Source organism: Podarcis filfolensis (assembly GCF_964270895.1).
Source record: "Podarcis filfolensis genome assembly, chromosome: 9".
In the NCBI taxonomy this organism is placed as follows: domain Eukaryota; kingdom Metazoa; phylum Chordata; class Lepidosauria; order Squamata; family Lacertidae; genus Podarcis; species Podarcis filfolensis.
In genome coordinates, this window is record NC_139610.1 from 18,646,724 (window position 1) to 18,669,427 (window position 22,704).

The 22,704-nt window shown below is 43.0% G+C and overlaps 2 protein-coding genes and 1 long non-coding RNA gene across 16 annotated transcripts in view; 1 reads left to right on the forward strand and 2 right to left on the reverse strand.

Annotated features, from left to right (window-relative positions):
- The window catches only part of FRYL (FRY like transcription coactivator), a 137,892-nt gene extending 124,895 nt beyond the window's left edge, over nucleotides 1-12,997 (forward strand). For 12 of the 13 annotated variants that reach the window (XM_083629857.1, XM_083629855.1, XM_083629856.1 and 9 more), the window contains 6 exons: nucleotides 605-703; nucleotides 5,029-5,097; nucleotides 8,767-8,784; nucleotides 9,548-9,658; nucleotides 10,519-10,715; nucleotides 10,980-12,997. In XM_083629857.1, the coding sequence (XP_083485983.1) occupies nucleotides 605-703; nucleotides 5,029-5,097; nucleotides 8,767-8,784; nucleotides 9,548-9,658; nucleotides 10,519-10,715; nucleotides 10,980-11,235 (750 nt within the window). In that variant the 3' untranslated portion in view covers nucleotides 11,236-12,997. The remainder of the gene's footprint in view (nucleotides 1-604; nucleotides 704-5,028; nucleotides 5,098-8,766; nucleotides 8,785-9,547; nucleotides 9,659-10,518; nucleotides 10,716-10,979) is intronic. The other variant, XM_083629860.1, reaches the window with a different exon arrangement.
- Nucleotides 29-22,389, reverse strand: ZAR1 (zygote arrest 1). Of its 2 annotated transcripts, none has more exons than XM_083630725.1 (4): nucleotides 21,414-22,389; nucleotides 17,916-18,008; nucleotides 17,746-17,820; nucleotides 29-475 (listed from the first exon to the last, which is right to left on the reverse strand). In XM_083630725.1, the coding sequence occupies exons 1-4, from the start codon at nucleotides 22,191-22,193 to the stop codon at nucleotides 449-451; spliced, it is 975 nt and encodes a 324-aa protein (XP_083486851.1). In that variant the 5' UTR covers nucleotides 22,194-22,389; the 3' UTR covers nucleotides 29-448. The 2 variants fall into 2 exon arrangements, with proteins under 2 accessions (XP_083486851.1, XP_083486850.1); XM_083630724.1 differs by lacking the exon at nucleotides 29-475 and adding an exon at nucleotides 14,856-15,891 and having other exon boundaries at nucleotides 21,414-22,365.
- LOC310770302 lies at nucleotides 9,660-14,601 on the reverse strand. The gene is made up of 2 exons (XR_014552040.1): nucleotides 11,354-14,601; nucleotides 9,660-11,297 (listed from the first exon to the last, which is right to left on the reverse strand). It is a non-coding gene; the product is annotated as an uncharacterized lncRNA (long non-coding RNA).
- Nucleotides 22,390-22,704: the final 315 nt, after the last annotated feature.

Sequence of the window (22,704 nt, forward strand, 5' to 3'; positions counted from 1 at the left end):
ATGCTGAGCCTATGTCTAGTGAGCTTTGCTACTAAGGTACAGAATGTTCTGTGTTTTGAGATGTGCAAAGAATCACTCCCCTTAAAAATATTATAATGTTAGCTTCAGTGCATAAACTGGCTGAAGGTGACTTGGCTTCCTAAATTCTCTGTGGTTGCTTCAAGTACATTTTTCCTTTCAAATATCCAGAACTTTGTCATCTATCTGAATAATGTTTGAGAGTTAAAAGGTTGAAAGTCAAGTCTCAAATTCAGTGGATCTCTGATTATGAAGATATTTAGTACCAAAATTATAAGTGTGTATGTGTTCTATTCCTGTAACATCTGTAGCAGCACCTGTCCTTTGGAACTGCGTCCCATTACGCTTCAGGCAGATGCCGTATCTGTTGTGTTTTCAGTGCATATTGAATACCATTCTTTTTTCCAACCTGCTTTTTAAGTGAAGATATTTATCCCAGTCTGAAACTGTATTGGATCTGAAATTAAAAACAACTTCATATGTAAAAACAATGGTTTTTACTATTGAAATTGCTTTGGGATACTTTATGGGAAGTGATTCGTAAGTGGAATACGTATTAATAATTAAGGCTATTTTTATATCACAGCTGATGTCCTATGGCTTATTGGAAACCTTGAAATTCAGTGTGCTCGAGCTTCAAGAACACCTGGATACGTACAATGCTAAAAGAGAGGCAGCAGAGCAGGTAAATGTATTGTGGTGCCTGGCTTGTTGCGTTGTGTTGAAAGAGGAAAAAGCTGAAAACTGCAGTTTTCTCAAGCCACACCCAGCTGCCCCACACTAGATTCATATTAGCTATCGCTATCTCCCTTCCCCACTAGGCCAAAAAGGTTACCCACCTCTGCTCTAATAGATGGAGCGCAACAACAAAAAATTGCAGGGTGAAGTGCTTTTTTTCAGGGTTTGAGCCACTCCATTACATTCTCGTTCCCTCTGCTTTTTCTTTTCCTCCTTCCAACACTCAGTAAGCTTTCCACACCCACTGAGCATGCTCAGTTCTTACTTTTGGGGGAGGGGATGCTCCATGTTAAGGGGGGGTTAGTAGGGTGTGCCCAACATACAACATTAAAATATTTGATTTCACCGTTAATGTCTCTGGAGCTCTCACATACATCCTTGGGGACATTTTAAAATACTGTAGGTTATCACTGTAAACCAGGAATGACTCTATCCATACAAAGAGATGTATATCTATATCTTGTCTTTTCTATTATTGTCAATCCATACATTTTTTTAATATTGAATATTACATTTTACATCCTGATATCAGGTGGGAGTACTGCTCTCCCTAGGTGTTGAAGGCAGAAATCGTTGCTCTAATTGCAAAAAACTGAAGTGTTACCATGACAACCCCATCCACTTCCAATTTCTGCCTCACCTTGCTCTGTTGTTGGCTTCAGCTCCCTCCCCTTGTCATCAGCTCAGGCCTGTTAATTTTGTGCCTTTCGTGCCTGTGAATGTTGGAAACCTTTATCCGCCTCCTCTATCTGGCTCTGTGGTTTTTTGCCCTTTGTTTTTTGCTGCACTGTTCCCTCGGAGCCTCTCCTGCCACCAGCCACCATGTTTTCTCTCTCACCTTTTCTCTTTGTTCCCTTCCTTGATTATTTAAAACTGTAAAAAAAAAAGTCTCATCTTCAGGTGCTCCCATTTGCTCCGGGCAAGATACCGCACACCTATGGGCAAATACAAACAGAGATCTGCCGTTACTGTATTACCCTTTGCTGTCTACCTGCCAAGACGCAGGCCTCTGCTATGGCCCTGTGTCAGATCCCCAGAGAGGAATGGCTGCTTCCTCCGTTACATCCACCTCTTTTGTGCTAACTGCTGGCTCCTTGTCATTTCATGCCTGGACAGAGCCCTTGGTTGAACTGGAGATTGGCGGCTCCAGCAGTGGTAAGGGCTCTGAGCCCACTCAGTGTTTGGTGCACAGGCAGCATAAAGTGGCTGATAATCTTTGTGAAGCCAGGCAAACCTTGGTCAGCTTTTTACTAGGGATGCTTCCCCATAGGAGTTCTCCGGGTTTCAGGACTCTTCCTGTGTAGCCACACTGCAGGGTATCAGCAGTCTCTGGCTGTTTCTACCACGCAACTGCTCCTGTGAATGCCTTACAGGTTGATCTCCGGGTTCTTCACCTGTCGAAGGAAGCTTTTCTGGCAGATCTAGCTAAGCCTTCATCTCCTTCTGCCCAGCCTACCTCTGCTCCTCTTCCTTGAGTTGTCTCTGAAGGTCTTCATTGCTTGTACCAAGCCTTTCCGTCAGTCTCAGTCCTTTTTCATTTCATTTCCCCCTGTCTTTCTGGGCAAGGAGGTATCCTCTGCCATTGTTAGAGGTATCGGGTGGTTGCTCGAGAGCAATCAGGCAATACGCCTCAATAGTCTGTTCTAAAGCTTTCTTATTGGTGGTAAAAACGTTTAGAATGCAGAGCGCCTCTATTCCATGTCTTGCTCATTCACTGGCAGAATCTGAGAGTGGGCGGTCCTTAAATCTTCCCCAGCAGAGCAGTTTCTTGACCCCCAGTCTGCGCCTCCCCTCTCTGCATGAAAGCTTACTGCGCAAGGAAGGCTTGGGTAACGGGGGACCTCCCTCCTCCCCGTTTTGCTCAGGCAAGGTGTCCTGGCACTGCTTTGCATCCTCTGAGCCCTGCATCTCCTCCCCACTAGAGGCGTGGCTTCCTTCCTCCGCTGAGGAAGTGCTGCTTCCCACGATCTTTGGGGGCTCTCTGTAATCCATCCGCCTTTTCCCCTCTCGCTCCTGAGCCGATGGCAGTTCCCGGACAGCCATTTTAACAATGGTTGAAAGCATGTATTACTTTGGTATATAATTGTTTGCATTTGACTCCTCCAACCAAAATTATGACCCATTTGACTAGAGCAGCATCTGTTTGGACAGCGTTTTCTTTGAATGCTCCCTGGGTTAGTCTCAATACCTTTACTAAACCCTATAAGGCAAAATGTCTGCTTTTGCAGAGGCAGCCTTTGGGAGCCATGTCCTCCTGGACCAATAGGGAGCACCTCATTCTCTCAATTGTTTGCCACCCTATACAGGTCAAATTGGGTATGTCCCACCTGATGTCATGACATACGTGGAAAAGATACTACTGGTACTTACCCTTGAATGGTTCCTCTACATGCATGTAGCATGACATAAGGGCCTCACCATTTTTCTAGGCTGCCTTTCTCCATGTGATTGGTGGCCCATTTTCTGTGTTACTTCGTGTTTCCTGGAAAGGGAGTGCCACATGTTGGGGTTTTTTTTGTCGTGCCACTGTTCTGTTTTTGGCACTTACTGTCTTGGCTTATCACAATAAAAACTGGCAGAGGTCATCATGGTAAGGTCTCAGGTTTTTGCAACTGGAGCAGCAATTTCCACCTTAAACCACTAGGTGGAGCATTACTCCTACCTGATGACATGTTACATACATGCAAGAGAACCCTTCATGGCAAGTACCAATAGTATCATTAGACTTTTAAAAAGTAAAAGTGTTAAAGGCAAACAACCTTGAGCTTTGAAATATTTTCAGAATGTTAGATGATTCTGATACAATGGAGAATTCTTGTAAATGATAGTGTTGGGAGGACATAGGCTTTGCATTAAGAACGGAGGTTGTTTTTCTGGGTGAAACATTGAAATTAATTCAAACCTGAAGGCTTTCTGTTGCTTCAAAAATACTCCTGCGACCCACTCAAACCTTTGCCCTGCCCTAATCACTCACCATTTCTTCACTGAAAAGCAGGCAGAATACAGGAATAGATCCGCGGGCAATCTTTTGACACCATCACTACAGGAACCTCATGTTGAGAGCTTCTGGTACACCAGGATGACAGAGGTCATTCTGAAGTTACCAGCCACCGGACTCTTTGTGCATAAACAATACACAGATGACTTGGATACTGTCAGTTAATAGCAATGCACAGAAAATAACAATGTCCCAAATCTAGTTGTGCTAGAATGAAAGTATTGCTAGGAAAGTGTTAGTTACCTGAAATACTGTCTTCACTACAGCTGAACTGTTAACCCAGTACAGAGGCTCCTTAAACAGGTAGGAAAATAGATGTATACATGGAACTGCCATGTATGGGAGCACTTCCATTGTGTTGGGCGGATCTGTGAGAGGACACACACAGCTGCTTCCAGCATTAAAGACCATGGCAAAGCCTCTTCACTGAGCAGCTCCATGGGCATTTCAGCTTGGGCAAACAGAGTGTCTTGGATTGCAACCATGAGATACCCACTGGTGTGAAAAGGCAGTATTGCGTTCTGGTATATTAAAGTGGAGGAAGTAGTTTAACTGCAGCTGGCACTACTGCTTGTCCCCTCGTATTTCTATCACTTTTACTTGGGCAGGCTGAGATTCAGCCAAGACGCCCTGTGCAAGCTCTCCAACTCAACCTAATGTTCAGGTGTGGAGCAGGAGGTATCTAAATCTAATATGCCTCTAGGAGTCAGCTATGTCAGAGAATCCTGTCTGCCTCTTGAGGTCAGCTTCAAGCTCACTTACTTGCCATTAGGCTCTTTTGGATTGTGTATGGCAGATACTTTCTTCTCTTTTATAGCTTTCACTTTATACTTCAGAGATCAGTAAGAAACCAATATTACATTGGCTCATTGTCAACACTCCCACTGGAGGAAGAAGGGGTGGGCATTCTTTTGCAAATTCCTTTCCCCTACGCAGCCCCCCTGTACCCAGAGATGTACCTGATGGGGGGAGAGACAGGGAGATGAGAGTCAAAAGGTGTTTGCAAGAGTGGGTTGGCAAAAGTTGGTTTCTGCAAAGTCCTGTCTGCTACTCGGCTAAAAATGAACCTTTCCTTCACCCCCATTGATAAATATCTCAAATATGAAAGAATAAGGATGTTATCTGACAAGATGTCCAATGTCCATTATATCAGCAGGCTGTATTTATGATAATTTTGTGGTCCACACAAAATACAATCTCTCTGTTCTTCAGGCTCTTACAAGCATCACTGGGTGGTTGTTTTTTTGTAATCATGCTTGTGTTTTATTTTGTAGTGGCTGAAAGATTGCAAGAGGACATTTGGTACAGATGATGGTATTCATGGAACCACTACAGATGCTCAGGTAGGTGTCGGGCCCTGGTCACTGGGTCCATTTTATGCCATTCATTAATATGAACACCTTGTGTATGCCACAGTAGCAGTCATATTCGCAGACTGATTAAAGATTACTTGTAAAGGTTTTCATTTCAGTTATCACAACTATCTGAGGAATTTTATGAAGCATTGGCCTGAGAATAATGGATTCTCCATCTTATTGAAGTGAGGAGCCAGGCTCTGGGTCTGGGCTTAATAACACTGAGCAGATAAGCAGGACAGATAGCATCTGCGTACCAAAACACGTCTGCCTTTTATGCAGCTGCTGGTGCAAGCGAGAGAATTGGTATGCTGCATCTCTGCTCATCAGATAAATTACTGTCTGGACCAGAAGCCGTGCTGGATCTAATCTAATTAGTCCTGGGCACATACCTATGACCCGTCTAGAAGGGTACATTTAAAACAATTACTGGAGTGATGAAAATCTTGCCTGTTGTATTTGCAAAGGGCTTTCCAGAACAATACAGCTGTAGTACTTGGAACTAATAGGTGCATGAAAGAAGGCACTACAGGAACATCTTTGCTAAGGCTTTTTAATACTTAATACCACACAGCACAATATTACCAAGTATGCAACAATAAGTACAATATTTCAAGTAAAGGCCTGCAACTGTCATGGTATTACGTGGATAGTGCTCTTTAGAACCCTGATGGTTACACTGTGGGGTGCTGCCAGTGGTATTTAATATCAATATGAATCAGCTGGGAGTAGTTTGGGGGCGAGATGCCATCAGTAGGTAGATGACACTTGGTGATATTTCTCTAATATTTGACTCGAGAAAGGATATGCAGTGCTTGGATGCAATGGTGGGATGAATGAGGGGAAATAAGCTGAGGTTGAATCCTGGCAAGATGGTTGCACTGTGAGTGAGCTGTTTCCACGTCTTAAGAAATTGGTTGACTGCCTGCCATGGACAGGGCTGCTCTCCTTCTGAAGGAGCAGCTACACAGCCTGGAGGTACTTCTGGATCCAGCCTTATCACTGGAGGCCCAAGTGCCTAGAAGCGCCTTTTACCAGCTGCAGTTGGCATGATAGCATCAGCCGTTCCTGGACTGGGAGAGCATTACCACCATAGTTCAGGCACTAGGCAAGATTTAATTATTGTAAGGCACTCTATATGGGGCTTCCCTTGTGCTTGGGCCAAAAAAATGTAGCTAGAAGCAGGGTTTTTGTAGAGCTACTCGGAGCTCTGTTTTCAGCAGACTTCTCAATTTTTTACTTTAACTTCATACCTTCTGGTTTTTTCCCCTTCTTCTCCCCTTATTAATGAATGTATTTATTATTTAATTGTATTTGTTGACTATTTGCTAAAAAGAAGAAAATCACAAAGTGGTTTCCACTGCAAATAAAACCTGAGATAAATCAATACAATATAAAAATAGCTACATACATTAAAACCCAAATAATACATAATCACAGAGCAGTAGCAAAATGAGAAACAAATGGCCCAGCACCTGGCATTAGAAAGCCCCCAAAGCCAGGATAAATAAATATAACTTAAGCTGACGATGAAAGTGGAATACCGGTGGTGCATAGAACATAATTGCATCAGGGTGATGAAACTGCTTGTGACAGTATTGTCTTCTGTGCTTATCCTCTAACATTTGTGGGGTCGGACCAAAGGTTAATGTACGGAAGTTTCTAAAGAGCCTGTACTCTGGAAGGTTTTGCTTCATCACCCTCCCCAACTTTTATTGAAAAACACTTGTTGCAAAAAAAATGTATTGGGAAACAGAGTCTGATCCTCTGCATCTTTTGCAAGGGGGGGGAACACCTTGCCCATTCCTCTGGCCCTGTTATCGCCTCCTTTGCTGGGTTAGCAGGGTTTGCCTGCTCTGTTGGTGTGAGGTCACGGTTCCTTGCAATGCAAGACCACCAGTTGGAGAAAGAGTGGGGAAATGGGTGAGGTGTTGCTAGGTAAATGGGGCTCTTTCCACAGCTGTGCTAACACTGAAACACAGTTGCAGTGCCAAAGATCGTAATGTTGAATACAGTTGTTTGGAGAGGCTTAAGGAGTAGAGCTGGCTGTGGGACAAACCTACAACAAAAGTAGGGCCCAGTACTTGAGTTTTAATAGAAGCAAGCTATATTTATCTACGGGAATGCGGGTGGCGCTGTGGGTTAAACCACAGAGCCTAGGACTTGCGAATCAGAAGGTCGGTGGTTTGAATCCCCGTGATGGGGTGAGCTCCCGTTGCTTGGTCCCTGCTCCTGCCAACCTAGCAGTTCGAAAACACGTCAAAGTGCAATTAGATAAATAGGTACCGCCCCGGCGGGAAGGTAAACGGCGTTTCCGTGCGCTGCTCTGGTTCGCCAGAACTGGCTTAGTCATGCAGGCCACATGACCCGGAAGCTGTACGCCAGCTCCCTCGGCCAATAAAGCGAGATGAGCACCGCAACCCCAGAGTCGGCCACGACTGGACCTAATGGTCAGGGGTCCCTTTACCTTTAACTATATTTATCTACAAGAAAATATTTCGTGGATGAAGGGGGACAATTGGTCTCTAGGGACCGTTCATCCTCTAAGGTCAATTCTCCACATACACCATGGGATTCCATTATTCTGTATTAAAAGATCCTTTGGAAGTGAAACTTTTTGGCCAAGAGAACGCTTGCTCTATGGTGCACATCCTCCAAGCCAAACCTTCCCCCCCTCCTTCCTGTTAGAGCTCCAAGCAGGTTTTCTTGCTTCCTCTCAGCCCTGGCCACTTGAGAGCAGGATATATACATTGCCCTTAGCCCCAGTTGTTGTTTTTTGTATGTGTGTGTTTCAGGGGAAAGGGGGGGATCCCTCCCCAGTATTTCTTTCTGCAAGGATGAATACTTGCTATCTCGTAGAAAACCTATCCTGCCTTTCCCTCTCCCTCCATTTTGGGTCCCAGTCTATCTGCACATAAACTCTGTAGTCTGCTAATATAGGAAATCATTTGGCTGTGTTGATATGCCTTAAAATGCATGAGGTTTCTTTTTTTTTATCTTTTTAATGAATATATGCATGCAGCTCTTTCCTTTCCAATTACCGTATTTTCGCTCTATAAGACGCGCATTTTCCCCTCCAAAAATTAAGAGGAAATGTGTGTGCGTTTTATGGAGCGAATGTAGGCTCCTTGGCTTCAGCGATAGCAATGCGAAGCCTCCGAAGCGCAGTGGGAGCGCTCCCTCCGAGATCCAGAGGCTTCGGGTTCCTTTCATTGAAGGGTAGGTGCCCCTTCAGCTAAGCGGGAGGAGAAATGGAAGGGGCTCTGTTTCTCCTGCTGCTTCGCTGAAGGGGCGCTGCGCAGAGAGGGGGAGTTTTTTCCCCCTTGTTCTCCCCCTCTAAAACAAGGTGCGTCCTATGGTCGGGTGCGTCCTGTAGAGCAAAAAATACGGTAAATGTGAGAATTTTACAAATACCCTCTACTTTACGCTATATAATTTTGTCATATTGCATGAAAGCAAGACAAGTAGTACATCTACAAATTCAGTTATCTTTGAATTCTGCCTAGACTTTTTACACACAGTGAAGCTTTCTTTGAACGTTATTCTTCTTTTAGTTTATATGGGACATCTGAGACCCTATTTAAAATGATCTTCTATACTAATTCATGATCTTTTTTCCTTTTTGTATTTTTGTGACCTGCTCACGTTCTTGCTTAGCATTTGGAAATTCTAGCAGTAAGTGATGGCTCTTGATTTATCAAATATTTAACCATGCCAGTAAAGAAACTGGTTTCATTTTTGTCTCTTGTCCATTTGTGATATAGCTGTGTCTCATTTAGATTACAGAAATAGTGTTTGCTTCACTTACCTATATAGTTCTAACTCTTAAAATGCCAGCCCCTTTTAGATGGTAGATTAGTAGCAAGTGATTCCATTACCATTTGCTTTGCTGCTTTGGTGTAAAACAATCTTAACACCCATCTCCCCTGTGATACATACATGTGAAAATATGCAGAGAAGTAATATTGCAATTTTGTTCAGGAATTTATTGCTTTTACAGTTGTCATGCTACTGTAGAACTGGAAAGAGTGTATATTTTAATAAATGTATTAACTGTGGGAAGAAACAATGTGCTTGAACATAAATACCATATTTTGATATGTGGCCCAGAATTAAAACTGACATCACCAGTAGAAATAGAAGCAATTTCTTCCCTGCTAGAGCATGGCATTTCTGAAATGTCATGAGAATCCCTTTCTGTTTTCTTTGTTGTAAATACAATTGCCCTTCTTAAAAGCTAAAGTTATAAGGGCAATACCACTTTTTAATTATACATCTACAGCTTTCATCAGCTTCTTACTGCATTAGCTTGTGCAAATAACTATTTTTTATATTGCAAATTATTCACTAGACAAGCAGTGTGTTTATTGTCTGATTATTATATAGTTGATTAATATACTGAATTTAAGATAATAACCTTGGTTTTTTTCATTTACAGGAGTTGGAGTTGTGCCGGAGGCTATATAAGTTGCATTTCCAGTTGTTGCTTCTCTTCCAAGCATATTGTAAACTTATCAGCCAAGTGGATGTAGTTAAAAAAGAGGCAGAGGTAAAGAAAATACCACAACGTTTTTAATAGTGTTTGTTAAAAGTGAACTGCTTGAGATTGTCAATTTTGTTTTAAGAGGATAAAACAATCTGACTTACAAGGTTACTCACATTTGTAAAGGACATCAGTATCCATTATGAGCATTCTGTACTCTGTCTTCTAATGCATATTTAATGGTACATAACCAATTTTCACTTTATAATTTCAACCATCACCCAGTTGCAGTTGGATTGATGTCAAAGTTTCTGATACACATATACCAAAATCGCCAAGATTATATTCTAAGAGTTGGAAGGGATCCCGAGGGTCATCCAGTCCAGCCCCATGCAATGCAGGAATCTCAATGAAAGCATCCATTACAGATGGCCATCCAACCTCTGTTTTAAAAACTCCATTCCACTGTCAAATAGCTCCTACTGACACTTAGTCAGAATCTTCTTTCTTGTAACTTGAAGCCAGTGGTTTGGGTCCTACGCTCCAGAGCAGGAGAAAACAGGCTTGCTCCATCCTCCGTGCGACAGCCTTTTAGATAGATGGCTGCCAGTCTCCTCTTATCCAGGCCAAACATGCTCAACCATTCCTCTTAAGGCTTGGTTTCCAGACCCTTGACCATCTTGGTCACTATCCTCTATATACGTTACAGCTTGTCAATATCCTTCTTAAATTTTGGTGCCCAGAAATGGACACAGTACTCCAGGTGTGGTCTGATCAAGGCAGAATAAAGTGCTTGAGGTACTTCTGTGAGCAAGCATTTAACCTGAAATATGCCCTGATTACATATTTTTAAAAAATAACCCTCTGTCCCCATTGCTTAAATTGCTTTTAGTACAAAAACCTAAGTTTATCTTCTTTTGTTTTAGGTAATAAACATGTCAGAGGAGCTTGCACAGCTAGAAGCCTTTCTGAAAGAAGCAGAGTCTGCTTCTGACAGTGGTATTGAAGAAATGGAAATTCCAGAAGCTTCCCAAGCCAACACTGAGACTGCCATTCATTCTCTCATTGAAACTTTGAGGAATAAAGAGTTTATGTCTGCTATAGTACAGGTCAAAGCTTTCAGGTACAATTTGCTAATACTCTCATTTGAAAAGGATAAAATTGAGAGGGACCTTTATGCAATGGCCTACTTACATCAGTATATTTCTTATTTTATCAATACAATTGTAAGGTAACTCCAAACATGGAGTTAAGTTCTCTCATAACTGTAAGGTATAATAGTTTTTAACCTAGAATTTTGAAGCAAGCCTACATTATTAAAAAATGGAAATATGATAAACTTCTTTATAAGACAAAGACATTAAATGCATCTTTTCTGTTTTTCCAGATGTATTTGGCCCAATGACATATTTGGCAGTTCTGAAGATGATCCAGTACAAACATTGTTGCAGATATATTTCCGTCATCAGACCCTGGGCCAGACTGGCAGTTTTGCAGTAGTTGGCTCAAAACAAGATATGTCAGAAGCCAGCTCAAAACTAATGGAACTAAATTTAGAGATCCGGGAGTCACTGCGCATGGTGCAGTCTTATCAGCTTCTGGCAAAACATACAGCAATGGGAAGTTTGAGCACTGGATTTTAAAAACTACTGTCCCACAGAGAAGAACTGAAATGCTCTCAATATTATCAAGCACCTTTTCATATCTGTTGAAACTTGCTGTTTGTGACAGAAACCATACCTGTGATGACCAGTGAAGTACTGGGAGCAAGCTATGTTATTCAGAAATGAAGGTTTTTGAAACCTCATAGCCATCACCTTAACTTTTTCTTAAACAGTAGCTGTGTATGGACAGTATGAACACTTTTTGAAAATAACTATATACAAACTGCATTAGAAGAAAAGGGCTAAAAACAATGCCTACAAATGCATTATTATCTTCAAAAACAGAAATGTAAGACTTGTTGCAATAATGGCCTCTTGATACTGAGACAATTAAAAGCAGGTAAATGAGGCTAAAAATCAAGGCTGGTTATTTTGGCTGAAGACCTGCGAGGCTTCTTCGCTTTCAAGCAGCAAATAAATCATCAGGTGATGCCAAATTAATACACTTGGCAATGTCATGAGGAATGTGCTGTCATACTGGAGCTGGAAAGACTGCAGACTCCATTGATTTATCAATGTTGTATTTACTCTACCTTCGTCTATAATGGTGAATTATGTGTGAAAGTAGGAATGAATGGATATCTGACAATTGCATTTTGAAGGTATGGATGTTTGATATGGTCTGAGCATGCCTAAAAAAGCACTGCAAGATTATTTTTGGAAGAAAAAAATATTTTATTAGATTTAACTCCTTAGTCTGTAAATGTTATGGCATTTAATAATATTTTAAACTGGAATTATCCAGTTTTCAAAAAGAAATAATATATCTAACTCGTTTGGAATGCTGCTCAGTTCTCTGATCAGCGCTTATTACAAATATTGATAACGACTAACCAAAAAGTAGCTGCCTGCAGAGACTTTAAACTGTATATTAAAAGATATATGTTGCTCCTCAGCAACTCATTAGAAAAGTTAACTTATTTTATTCTGTACATACTCTAGAAATTGTATAGTGTAAAATCCAGTATTTTTCTTGTACAATTGTGCAATGCACTGTTACATGAGAATAGTGTATAAAGCTGGGGGGAGGGGGGGGAGAATAGTGGCTGTTAATGGAATACATGATCCACATCTGTGTATTCTAGAGTTCAAGAAAAGGTGTAAACTTGCTTGTATTTTCATGATAACGCTTAGGAATTTGGGACTGTAGAAGGGAGAGACCACTGACTACCAAAACCTACAATATACTTTAGAATTCCTTGTTAAAATCTTGTAGCACAAAATAAACTGGATTCTCTTGGAACCAAAACTTTTTTAGAAGCAAAAAAGTATGAATGTCTCATGATTCCTGAAGGAACAAATGCCCTGTATTTATGCATCTCTCCTACCCACTGTGATTGATGTTAAAGCAAAAAAATTGGGCTCTGAAATGTCAGGGTGTAGAATGTAGACATGAAATCTTAGCATGGCCTTTTTTCCACTGGGGAAATGGAGTAGACATGTAATTATGCTGAAATACATTAAATTAAGGCACTGTGCATACCATTGGACTGCTGACACAAGTTCTGTTACTTTTCAAAATCCGCACATTCATAATCACTATTATTTTTTTACCCTGATATAATTTAATTATTTTGAAGGCTCTGTGGTACTGTAGATTATGTTCCTAATCATTTAATACACTTTTAAAAGGGGTGTGTGTAGTTTTTAGTGGTGTATTATACTTTTTACATCTTCTATTGGCCTTTTTGTGTTTCTTTTTGCTTTGGGGAGGGTTGGTAAAATAAAATCTCATATCTGCTACCTTGTGTATTTTCTGAAAAGGATTGTGGGGTATGTGTGCAAACATTTAAATAGGAATATCACTTTTATGCTTTATTCTAAGACAACCTTAGCATGCTTAAAAATAGACAAGCTATAAGTGACAAAGATACAATACACATCCTCTGACCAAACATACATGTTGTATGCAGTGCTGTAATTGCACTGCATGACTTGCTAGGTGTAAGTGTAGATAATAAATAAAAGTAGAGGGGGAGCTGCTGCAAAACTCTGCATGATGTGGTGGTTCTCCTGAGTTATTTGTATATGTTACTGATAGCACAAAAATGAGTTTAGCTCAATTCTGAACTAATTTGGGGGTGGGAGATCCATAGCTCATTGGTAGAATATATTAGATAAATCCATTGCAGTCCAAATTCAATCTCTGGCACCTCCAGTTAAAGGATCTCCATAACCTTGGGAGCCTGGAGTGCTAGTTCAAACGCAGGCAAGGTGAGTAAGATGTATAAGGTGGATCTGCATGCAAGTACTTGGAACAATCAGTGAGATAACAATAAACTTATTATTTTCATTTATAAGTTTCTCCCACTGAAATCACTGGGACTTCAGAGATGCTTTTCATTGGATTGGGCCTAAGGCGATGCTACTACACAGAATAGGGAAAGGTGCTTGAGTGGCTGAAGGGATCATTAGCAGTAGGACAAGGCCTTGACTATTGAGAAATCTCCCATCCCTTTGTGAATTCAATATCCCACATCCCCACTCCCGTTGCTGACCAGGCTTGATGGGAGGTATTAAAGAGGAGGTGGAGTGTGCCCAGTTAACACTACAACCTATTTTCTTGCAATCATACTAGCTTCTATCCAGAAGCAAGCCCTGGGTAAAGTGTATCAAACAAGCCATTTGAAACTTCAGAACCTTAGCACTTAAAGTTGATACTAGAAAGCAGGTATTTAGCAATACACAGCAATTTGGAAGTATAAACAACACTACATATTAGTATTTAAAATGACTGCAGCACAGATCATGTAGTTCTAGTAATGTGGCCAGTGATAGTTTCAGCTGCCTCTGATAAGCTTAAATTGCTTTAACCAAACAATAAATCCCTATCCCTCCATAAAAAATAGTTATACTATATCAACTATACTGACATAGTATAGTATGTAACAGTTATAACAGCAAAGCATGGTTCCCATTTGAGAATGTGCAACAGTGAGCCTTAGGCTCATATGCTGTCCAAGTACAGTGGTACCTCGGGTTACGTACTTAATTCGTTCCGGAGGTCCGTTCTTAACCTGAAACTGTTCTTAACCTGAAGCACCCTTTGGCTAATGGGGCCTCCTGCTGCCGCTGCACCGCTGGAGCACCATTTCTGTTCTCATCCTGAAGCAAAGTTCTTAACCCGAGGTACTATTTCTGGGTTAGCGGAGTCTGTAACCTGAAGCATATGTAACCCGAGGTACCATTGTACTAGAAGAGAAAGTTTAAAGCTTCCCTTTGCAACCACCAACATCCTCCTGTATTCAGATGTAATGGGAAACAATGGGAAATTGAAGCTTTAAGCTTCACTTCCTAACAGGAGTGGTGCATGGAAGCCCAGGGATCACTGCAGGTCCATTCATCTAATGCCAACTCCCGAGAGACTGATCTGCTTTCAGAATTAAAATCTGCAAATGATCTACCCCTGTTTTTTTTTTGGGGGGGGGGTTCAAGTCAAAGTTGTTGGGCTTTAGGAAGGAGAAAAGCCCTGTTTTTAGTTCCATTTCGGGGGCGGGGGGGGGCGTTAAAGGCAAGGGTCAAAGGAAAACGTCACTCACAATAATAACGCTTTGAATGAAAACACCCACAGAGAGAAATGAAATAGTTACAAGCCGTGATGAAGCATCACAATCCCTTTATTTATACATTCACTCAGATAGCGCCTCATCATCATGAAAGTTGTAGGTAATATTTGGCTCAAGACAGTGAATCTTAATCTCTCAATTTTGGATGATGGCCAGCCATTAGACATATCCTGCCACTCACCTACAAACTTAAACTGGCATTGGTCAGAAATAGTTCTCCCGTTGTACCAAATACTGTACCCACTGTACCTATCAATATTCAGTTATGCATACAACTTAGATCCAGAACAATTGTCTAGTTTTTACCCAGCACCATTCAAGTACATCTCAGTTGAAGAAATCTAAAGGACTATACATCACTGCCTCCTACTTCTAGCATTAAACAATTCACTGCTATTCCACCCCTTTTCATATCAGTTATATATTTGATTCTCCATAAATTTTAACTATTTCCCATAACTTTACCTGCCCTGTATAGAGCAATTGTCAATGTGAAACTCATACGTACAATTACATTTCCCAGTTTGGGGCCACTTAAGTGTGCATTAGGTTCTACACAGAAGCATTTCATAGCAAGAGGGTAACAAGGAAGAAGACTGGTACACATTCCTCCACACAGATGGGAAGGAGGGTTTAAATAAGGCTCTCCCATCACCAGCAACACCCCCCTCTTTTTTTGCTGAACTTGCTTTTCAAGTCTTCTTCTCTCCAAAAAAAATCTAGCTGAGTCACAGTATGCCAGGCAGAGTCCCTCCCCCTTAATACAATTACAAAAAACGAAGTGGGCATTAGGTTGCATTAGGATTCACAATTGCTTTACTACAGCTTCATTGGCAGGCTTTCCACTGCTGCAGCCTGCTATTTCCAAACAAAATATCTGCGTCATTGCAAATCTATATTAAGGATTCTTTTGCTACTATCCTGCTCAAATAATATATTTAAAACTAAATGTGCTATCACAAGAGAGACGTTTGCCTTTGCACCTTCCACAGAGATCCTGACGATGGGGTCTCTTGGGATCTACATGGCGCAATTTCACAGGACAGACGCACCGTGTCTGCTTGCAACTCTGAAATGGGACAGAAAGAGGCACAGTATCTGAAACTACTACAAGCATCCATGTACAAGTTCCGCAGATAAAATATGCTTTAGGAGCCTGCATAGGTATAAGGTTCAGAGGTTCCATGACTTTTTTAAACTCCAACCTAAGCACTGCTTTCTGTTTGGGGGCCTCTTCAGTGACTGGAAGACTCATGCATAATAGGATGCAGCAACAACAACTGACTAAAGCAAACTATTAACGCTACTATTATTGTTGCATCTCCATCACACACACCCCGACTACAGAAGCACAGTTTCCCTCTAGGTAGAACAAGGAAGATCAATTCCAAGTACTGTATAAGACTCCCTAAGAAGTGGTGAATGCCATTAAGAAGATGAGACAAATTCATGGAGGTAAGGCTGTCAGCTGATAGTAACCACCATGGTTATATGTCTTACCTCTACCTCCACTGTTGGAGGCTGTACATCTCTGGATATCAGCTGCTGTCAGGAACTACAAGTGGGAAGAGTTCAGGCTTTGCACAAGGCAACTGGGCTGGCCTCTGGAAGAACATGATGCTAGACTAGGTGGGCCTGATCCAGTAGGCTCTTAAGACTGCCCATTGGGGAAATGATGCATCTTGAACTTTAACCCTACATATGTCTACATATGTAGCAGAATGCACAGCTGGGGATCAGATATTTAAATTTCTCACATAAAAATAATAATAATTAAAACTCCATTTCCGATTGCAAGCAAATTGAGAGCAAGCAAAGGGCTGGACTATATTTGTAACAATTACACGGGGAGCATTCCAAAGTCCTTCATTTATCTGAAGCAACAGTTCATTCTACCACCACATGTAGAACATGCCTCCATTAAACCTAAACTACTCCACAAAGTATCCAAAGATGAACCAATCATGGGGCCGTATTAACTAAATATATATGCCATGGCCTAGTTTGGACTTTACATCATCAGCCAAATATACCATGGTTTAATAGTAGTTCTGGAACAAGCACCTCCATCTCAATCACCCACCCAGCTTCAATTAAAATATCCTGGTTTCTTAAGCCAGTGTTTCACATGACCTCCGAACCAAGAAACTGATTTGAGTTCACTCAAAACCACTATAAGATCACCAACACTGTACAACAGATTAAGAGCATTTTCAATGAACAATTAATTTCCCCCATCCTTCCAATCTACTTATCCTTCCTATTAGCCATCCTGGTGCAATCAAAGTTAAAAGGTAATTAAATTATCATTAAATTCAGGTATCACCACTAGTGAGAACTGATCTTGCACAGGAAAGAGAACCAATTAAATCTAAACAAATTTTTTTTTCTCCTTCCAGTAGCACCTTAAAGACCAACTAAGTTAGTTCTTGGTATGAGCTTTCTGAAGAAGTGTGCATGCACACGAAAGCTCATACCAAGAACTAACTTAGTTGGTCTTTAAGGTGCTACTGGAAGGAAAAAAAATTTTTTGTTTTGACTATGGCAGACCAACACGGCTACCTATCTGTAACTGCAATTAAATCTACATACTCAAGTACAGAATGTGCATGTGGTGTGCAGAATGTACACATCAAACTATAAATGCTGTTCTAGTGGGTTTAGAGGGTTTTCATGCTCTTCATGACTAAGTGCACATCTCAAAATCTGATAGGGGATAGGCAAGGGCCAACTGAGCAGGATGCTGCATCTTGATTCTATATAAGCACACCTGTTTTCCACAGGGGCACAAGCATTCTATACTGCAGTATGGCTATCCAAATACAAGCAGACAGAAGAGACAGAGACAGAGAGATATCCAATGCCTGAAAACAGTATGTTTGGAAAGTATTTTGCCTTCAATGGCCTCCTAAGAGTTGCTTACTTGGCAGATGATATCCTCCACACGGTAGGGATTGTAGGATTTCTGGCAAGTTCGGCAGAACTGCCTAAAATAAACCTGAGGGTGGATGGGGAGAAGGAGAAAAGCATGAAGGTAACTCCTTACCAAAAGACAAGACCACCACCCTCTACTGCTCTAGTGACAATACTCACCTTGTTTGTGCCCTGCACACACCATACATAGGCACTCTCCCAGCGGATGTTGCAGTCCTTGCAGTGGTAATAGCCATACTTCTGCTCTAGGAACTAGAGAGCATAAACCAAACAGTAAGGGAACTGACATCTCAAGCTGAGCAGCCTGTTGCAAGCCCTGACCTTGTGCGCCTTAAGAGCAACTGGCAGCAGCTTCCCTCACAAGCTTGAAGAATCAGAATAATCTTTATTTGCACCAACCACTAGCCACAGCAATAAAACAAAACACAATGTGTTGAAGACAGAGGCTGAAACTTAGCTATACAAAATACATTCTGGAGGTTTACATCAATAATCAAATAATGGATCTTATTCTAATTGCTTGAGGCAGCATTCAAAACTCACCAGGTGCATTTTGAACCCAGCTATCGGCCACTTGTGACCAAGTGAAGATGCCCAGGTGCCAGGAGGGCGTATCATGTCTCCACCATCCGTAGGTGCATGCCTGGGGATCACTGGATCATGACTTTTCATAACCCATCCTCTAGAATTCTATCCACTGCATTGTATTTTATCTGCACAATCGGAATGAATTTCAGGAACCAAAAAGTTGTATTGAAAAATACAATTTTTCAGCTTTCTGGCCCAAAAATGGCAACTAGACATTTCGGTTTGGTGACTAACCCTGGTTTAAGGAGCCATTTGGCACCTACCTTATGAGTTTCTTAACACTGCCTTGAAGAACAGTAACCAACTAACCTCCAACTTAAGCAACACTTTCAATCTAAGTCCAGAGAGTTTCGTCTCTCTTCAATACCTTCTATATTGAGGGTAAGAACTGGCCAATCTTCTCCCTGCAAGGTTTTCTTCTCTTGAAAAAAGCAACACTATTATTTCACTAGGAGGTGGAGAGTGTCAGTGCCCCATAGGCAATGTAGGTAGTTCCATGAACTGAACTTCCTACTCATTAATTGAGCCAGACCTGGCCTCTGTCTTCCATACCCTAATCACCTCTAGGTTAATTACTGTAATACACTTCTAATGGGCCTGTCTGGAGCTTCTGAAATCATCTTCAGGTTGTTCAAACTACAGCTACCAGGATTCTGACTAGAGGCAGTAGATCAAGTCACATTACTCCAATTTTATACAATTTAAGTTGGAAACCAATTTATTTGTTGCTTCATTTGTTTATAGAGTATCTTAAAGACCAGCTTCTTTCACATAAAACTGCCTAAGGCCTGCTCCAACTTCCCCACCCTAAGAAATAGCTAGCAAGCAGGCAGGCCCTCCCACCCCCATTTTTATTCCTACAGCGCCCAGAAACTGGCATAGCCTTCCAGAGATATTTGGCTCCATTTCCACCCACTGGAACACAAGCAAAGACTTGCGTTCAGTGAGCTTCTTGGACACTGCTTTTGGGTACAGGTGTCTTCTGCCATTTTGATTGCACAGGCTGCATTTTAGGCTTTTTGGTATTGTCTTGATAAACTACTGCGAGGCACTTTGATTGCTCACCACAGGAAGACAGGGTGTCACAGCTTGAAACAAGTTTCTGCAAAGGGGAAAACAAACCAGTCATTTCTGTTCTCCATTCCATCCATATGTTCTCAGGATGTGGTGGGCCAATCCACACCAGAGGACTAGTGGGGATGCAGCTTGGTATGCAGAAGCAGGGAGAGTGTATTAAATGGAACTTTTGGGTCTCCCCACCAACCCCACAAGCCTGTGTCTCCCGGCTAGTCTAGTTTCTCCATACACAATAATGCATGAGGCTCAGAGCCCAGCCACAAAGAACTATGAAGGGATTCTTTCAATTAACTGCATTTCTGTGCTCCTTCTTGCACATGAGCAACTGTGAAAAGTCAGGGGTGGGTACCATGTGGCCCCCCCAGATGTTTTGATCTCCAACTCCCACCAGTCGCAGCCAGTATTACCTGTGCTCAGCAACATCTGGAGAGTCACAGGTTCCCCACCACTGGCCCAAGCCAACAACCCACAAAGTACAAAACCAACACCACTGGGTCTACTCTACGCCAATATTCAACTTTGCTCCCTTTGCCATAGGCAGGTAATTCCTCTGCTCTTCTGAATCAGATACTTGAATTATCCAAGGATTCTCGTTATGCCTGCATGAAGAGCCTAGGACAGCTTGCCTTTGCCCAACGAAGCACATCACAATCATTCAGCCTCATGCCAAAATGGACAGTGCAGGTGCCAAACTTGCACAAGTCTTACAAGACTAAAATTGATGCATAGCACACAGCCTTGTGCATTTTTTTTTAACCTGAAGGCACCTGCAGGTAACTCTCCGCCTCTCACAACAACTCCCAGCATGGAAGAGGGAAATGGTTAAGCCATCCTGCCACACGGGGGGGGGGGGCAACTTGAATAAAATATTGAGAGGGCAGATAAACCCCAACCCATATAATCAATCACATGACACCATTTGAATGGCAATGCCCATCAACCTGGGGGAGGGACTTGGGGAGGGACTGACACCCTCAAATATTTTATTTTATTGGGGGGGGGAGGAGAAAGGCCCCTTGGCGTTGGCTTCTACAATGCAAACTTTTGCCCAAACTTTAAAGTCCTCAAGAGGCTGCTTCTGGTTTTAAGCAAACATGTCCAAGAAGAGTTAGGTACAAAAATGCACTACCTGTTGGGCCCTTAGGCTCTCTAAAACTCAAGTTTTCACTTACAAGAGTGGAAGGATAGCTCTACTCTTCATTCAGGCAAGTAAGGCTTGTTCCCACTACACAATTTGGCCAAGCCTGGCCTAAGCAGACTAACTACCACCCTACAAATAAGGACTCCCACAGGAGCCCCAGACAGCATAGGGCAGAAGGGGCTGGTTAAGTTTCATCCACTCAGCTGAATTTTTATGTCCAGTTATGTTTGCCTTCCTGCTTTGTTTCATTGTTCTGCATATAGGCCTGCGGTTATAGGGCGGTATAAAAATTCAATAAATAAAACAAATAATAAACGTGTTTTCACCATATTCTTGACTGCCACCCTGAGACTTTCACTGAAGCGCAGCAAAAAAAGAAAATCAGGAAACCCTGTTCAGGGAAGTTACTATGTTTGATGTTTTATGGTGTTTTTAGTGTTCTGCTGGGAGCCGCCCAGAGTGGCTGGGGAAACCCAACCAGATGGGCGGGTATAATTCCTAAAAAAAATATTTTAATTTTATTTTATATTATTATTATTCAAAAAAATTGTTTTCACATCATTATAAACAAACGCATAAGACAAACAAACATAACTCATAGACTTATTAAAAATTACACTTATTAACATTGTTAAGTGACTTCCTCGCTTCCCCTTAGTTGAATTTAATTGCATGTCTTTTTAACGGTTTTCCAAATCACAGTTCTTATAAAATTTAACTTAAACATTAGCATCCTTAGTATTATTATTATTAAAAAGAAAACCCAACCCTCCGCTTGCGCACAAGGGAGATAAGGAAGAGCGAGTCTCCTGAAGAAGCAAGAAATAGGCGGGAAGCTGAGGGAGACCCACCTGGAAGCGCACGCGGGCCTTGCTTTCCTCTCGAGGCCCCTCCGAAGGCTTCTCCGCAGCCTCGTCTCCCCGCTTCTCCTCTGGCTGGGGCGGCGCCCCCTCGCCGTCCTCCCGAGGCTTCTCCGGCTGTTCCAGGCCGCCCTCGGGTGCTGGGCCCGAGCCCTCCTTCCTCTCGGCCTTGGGGCGCGGCGGCCGCTGCTCCTCCTGCAGGTCGGCAGGGCCCTCAGCCTTCTCCCCGCCCGCGCGCGCCTCGTCGGCTTTCTGCGGCGGCGGCGGCGTCGAGGCGGCGGCGGGGCCGTCGGGCGGCTCGGCTTCCTCCAGGAAGGTGGTGAGGCGCCGCGGAGCCACGGGCGAGTAGACGGCGATGGTCCTGGGGAAGCGCACGGAGCGGCAGCCGCCGCTGACGGGGCTGCCTTGCTCCTGCTCGACGGCGCGGCGGCGCAAGAAGAGCGGCCGCGGCCCGAGCGAGCACTGCACCGAGGCGTCCTGGCGCGGGTTGACTTGCACGCCCACCTCCTTGGTGTTGGCCTTGCGCAGGCGGGGAGTCAGGTTGGGGTTCACCTGGGACAGGATGGCTTTCAGCTGCGCCCGCTGGTAGTTGTCGAAGTACTCGGCCGCCGCGGCCGCCACCGCCGCCGTCTCGCCATAACCGGAGAAGTAGCCGCCCCGCTGCCTCCACGGACCCTGCCCGCCTTTGCCTCTCGGGTAGCGGTAGGAGTAAGGGTTGTAGGAAGGGTACGACGAGTAGCTCTCCATGGCGTCGTCCACCAAAGCGGCCATTGCCCCGGGCTGCGCTCATCGCGGACGAGGCTTAAATAGCCCGCTGGGCGGGCCGCCTCAAAGCGAGCCTCCTCTCCCGGGAGACCCAAATGAGAGTCACTAGGCACAGCTGTGCGGGTCCCGTGGAGCGAGCTTTGCAAGCCTATGAGCGCTTACTTCGGAGCAAGCGCCAATTAACGTCGGGGGCTTTCCTTGGAGGAAGCATGCATGCATGCACGCGCGCGGCCCGCTCTGTTGTTGCAGCAGCAGGTGGTTTACTCTGCAACAAAAGGCCCCTAGATTTAGCGGCGCGTTCTTGCCAGGAGTGCAGCCTCACTGCGGAATGAACACCGCCGAACGCTGTAGGGTTTTCTCCCGAGTAAGCATGCAGAGGACTCGGCTGTTAACCGGTTTTCTGATGTCATATACAAATAGTAATAGAAAGTAGCAGAAATGGTTAAGCGCCCTGCGTTAAAATTCCCATATGGTCGACAAATATGCATTGAAAGGGGACAGTAAACTTAATTAGGCT

Excerpts from the sequence above, each read along its gene's own strand:
- ZAR1 (XM_083630724.1), bottom strand. The coding sequence starts at position 22,193 with ATGGCCGCTTTGGTGGACGACGCCATGGAGAGCTACTCGTCGTACCCT. Across the intron at positions 17,821-17,915 it reads GTGTGCAGGGCACAAACAAG|GTTTATTTTAGGCAGTTCTG; the intron begins GTGAGTATTGTC and ends ATCCACCCTCAG. Across the intron at positions 15,892-17,745 it reads TGGAGGATATCATCTGCCAA|AGTTGCAAGCAGACACGGTG; the intron begins GTAAGCAACTCT and ends GTCCCATTTCAG.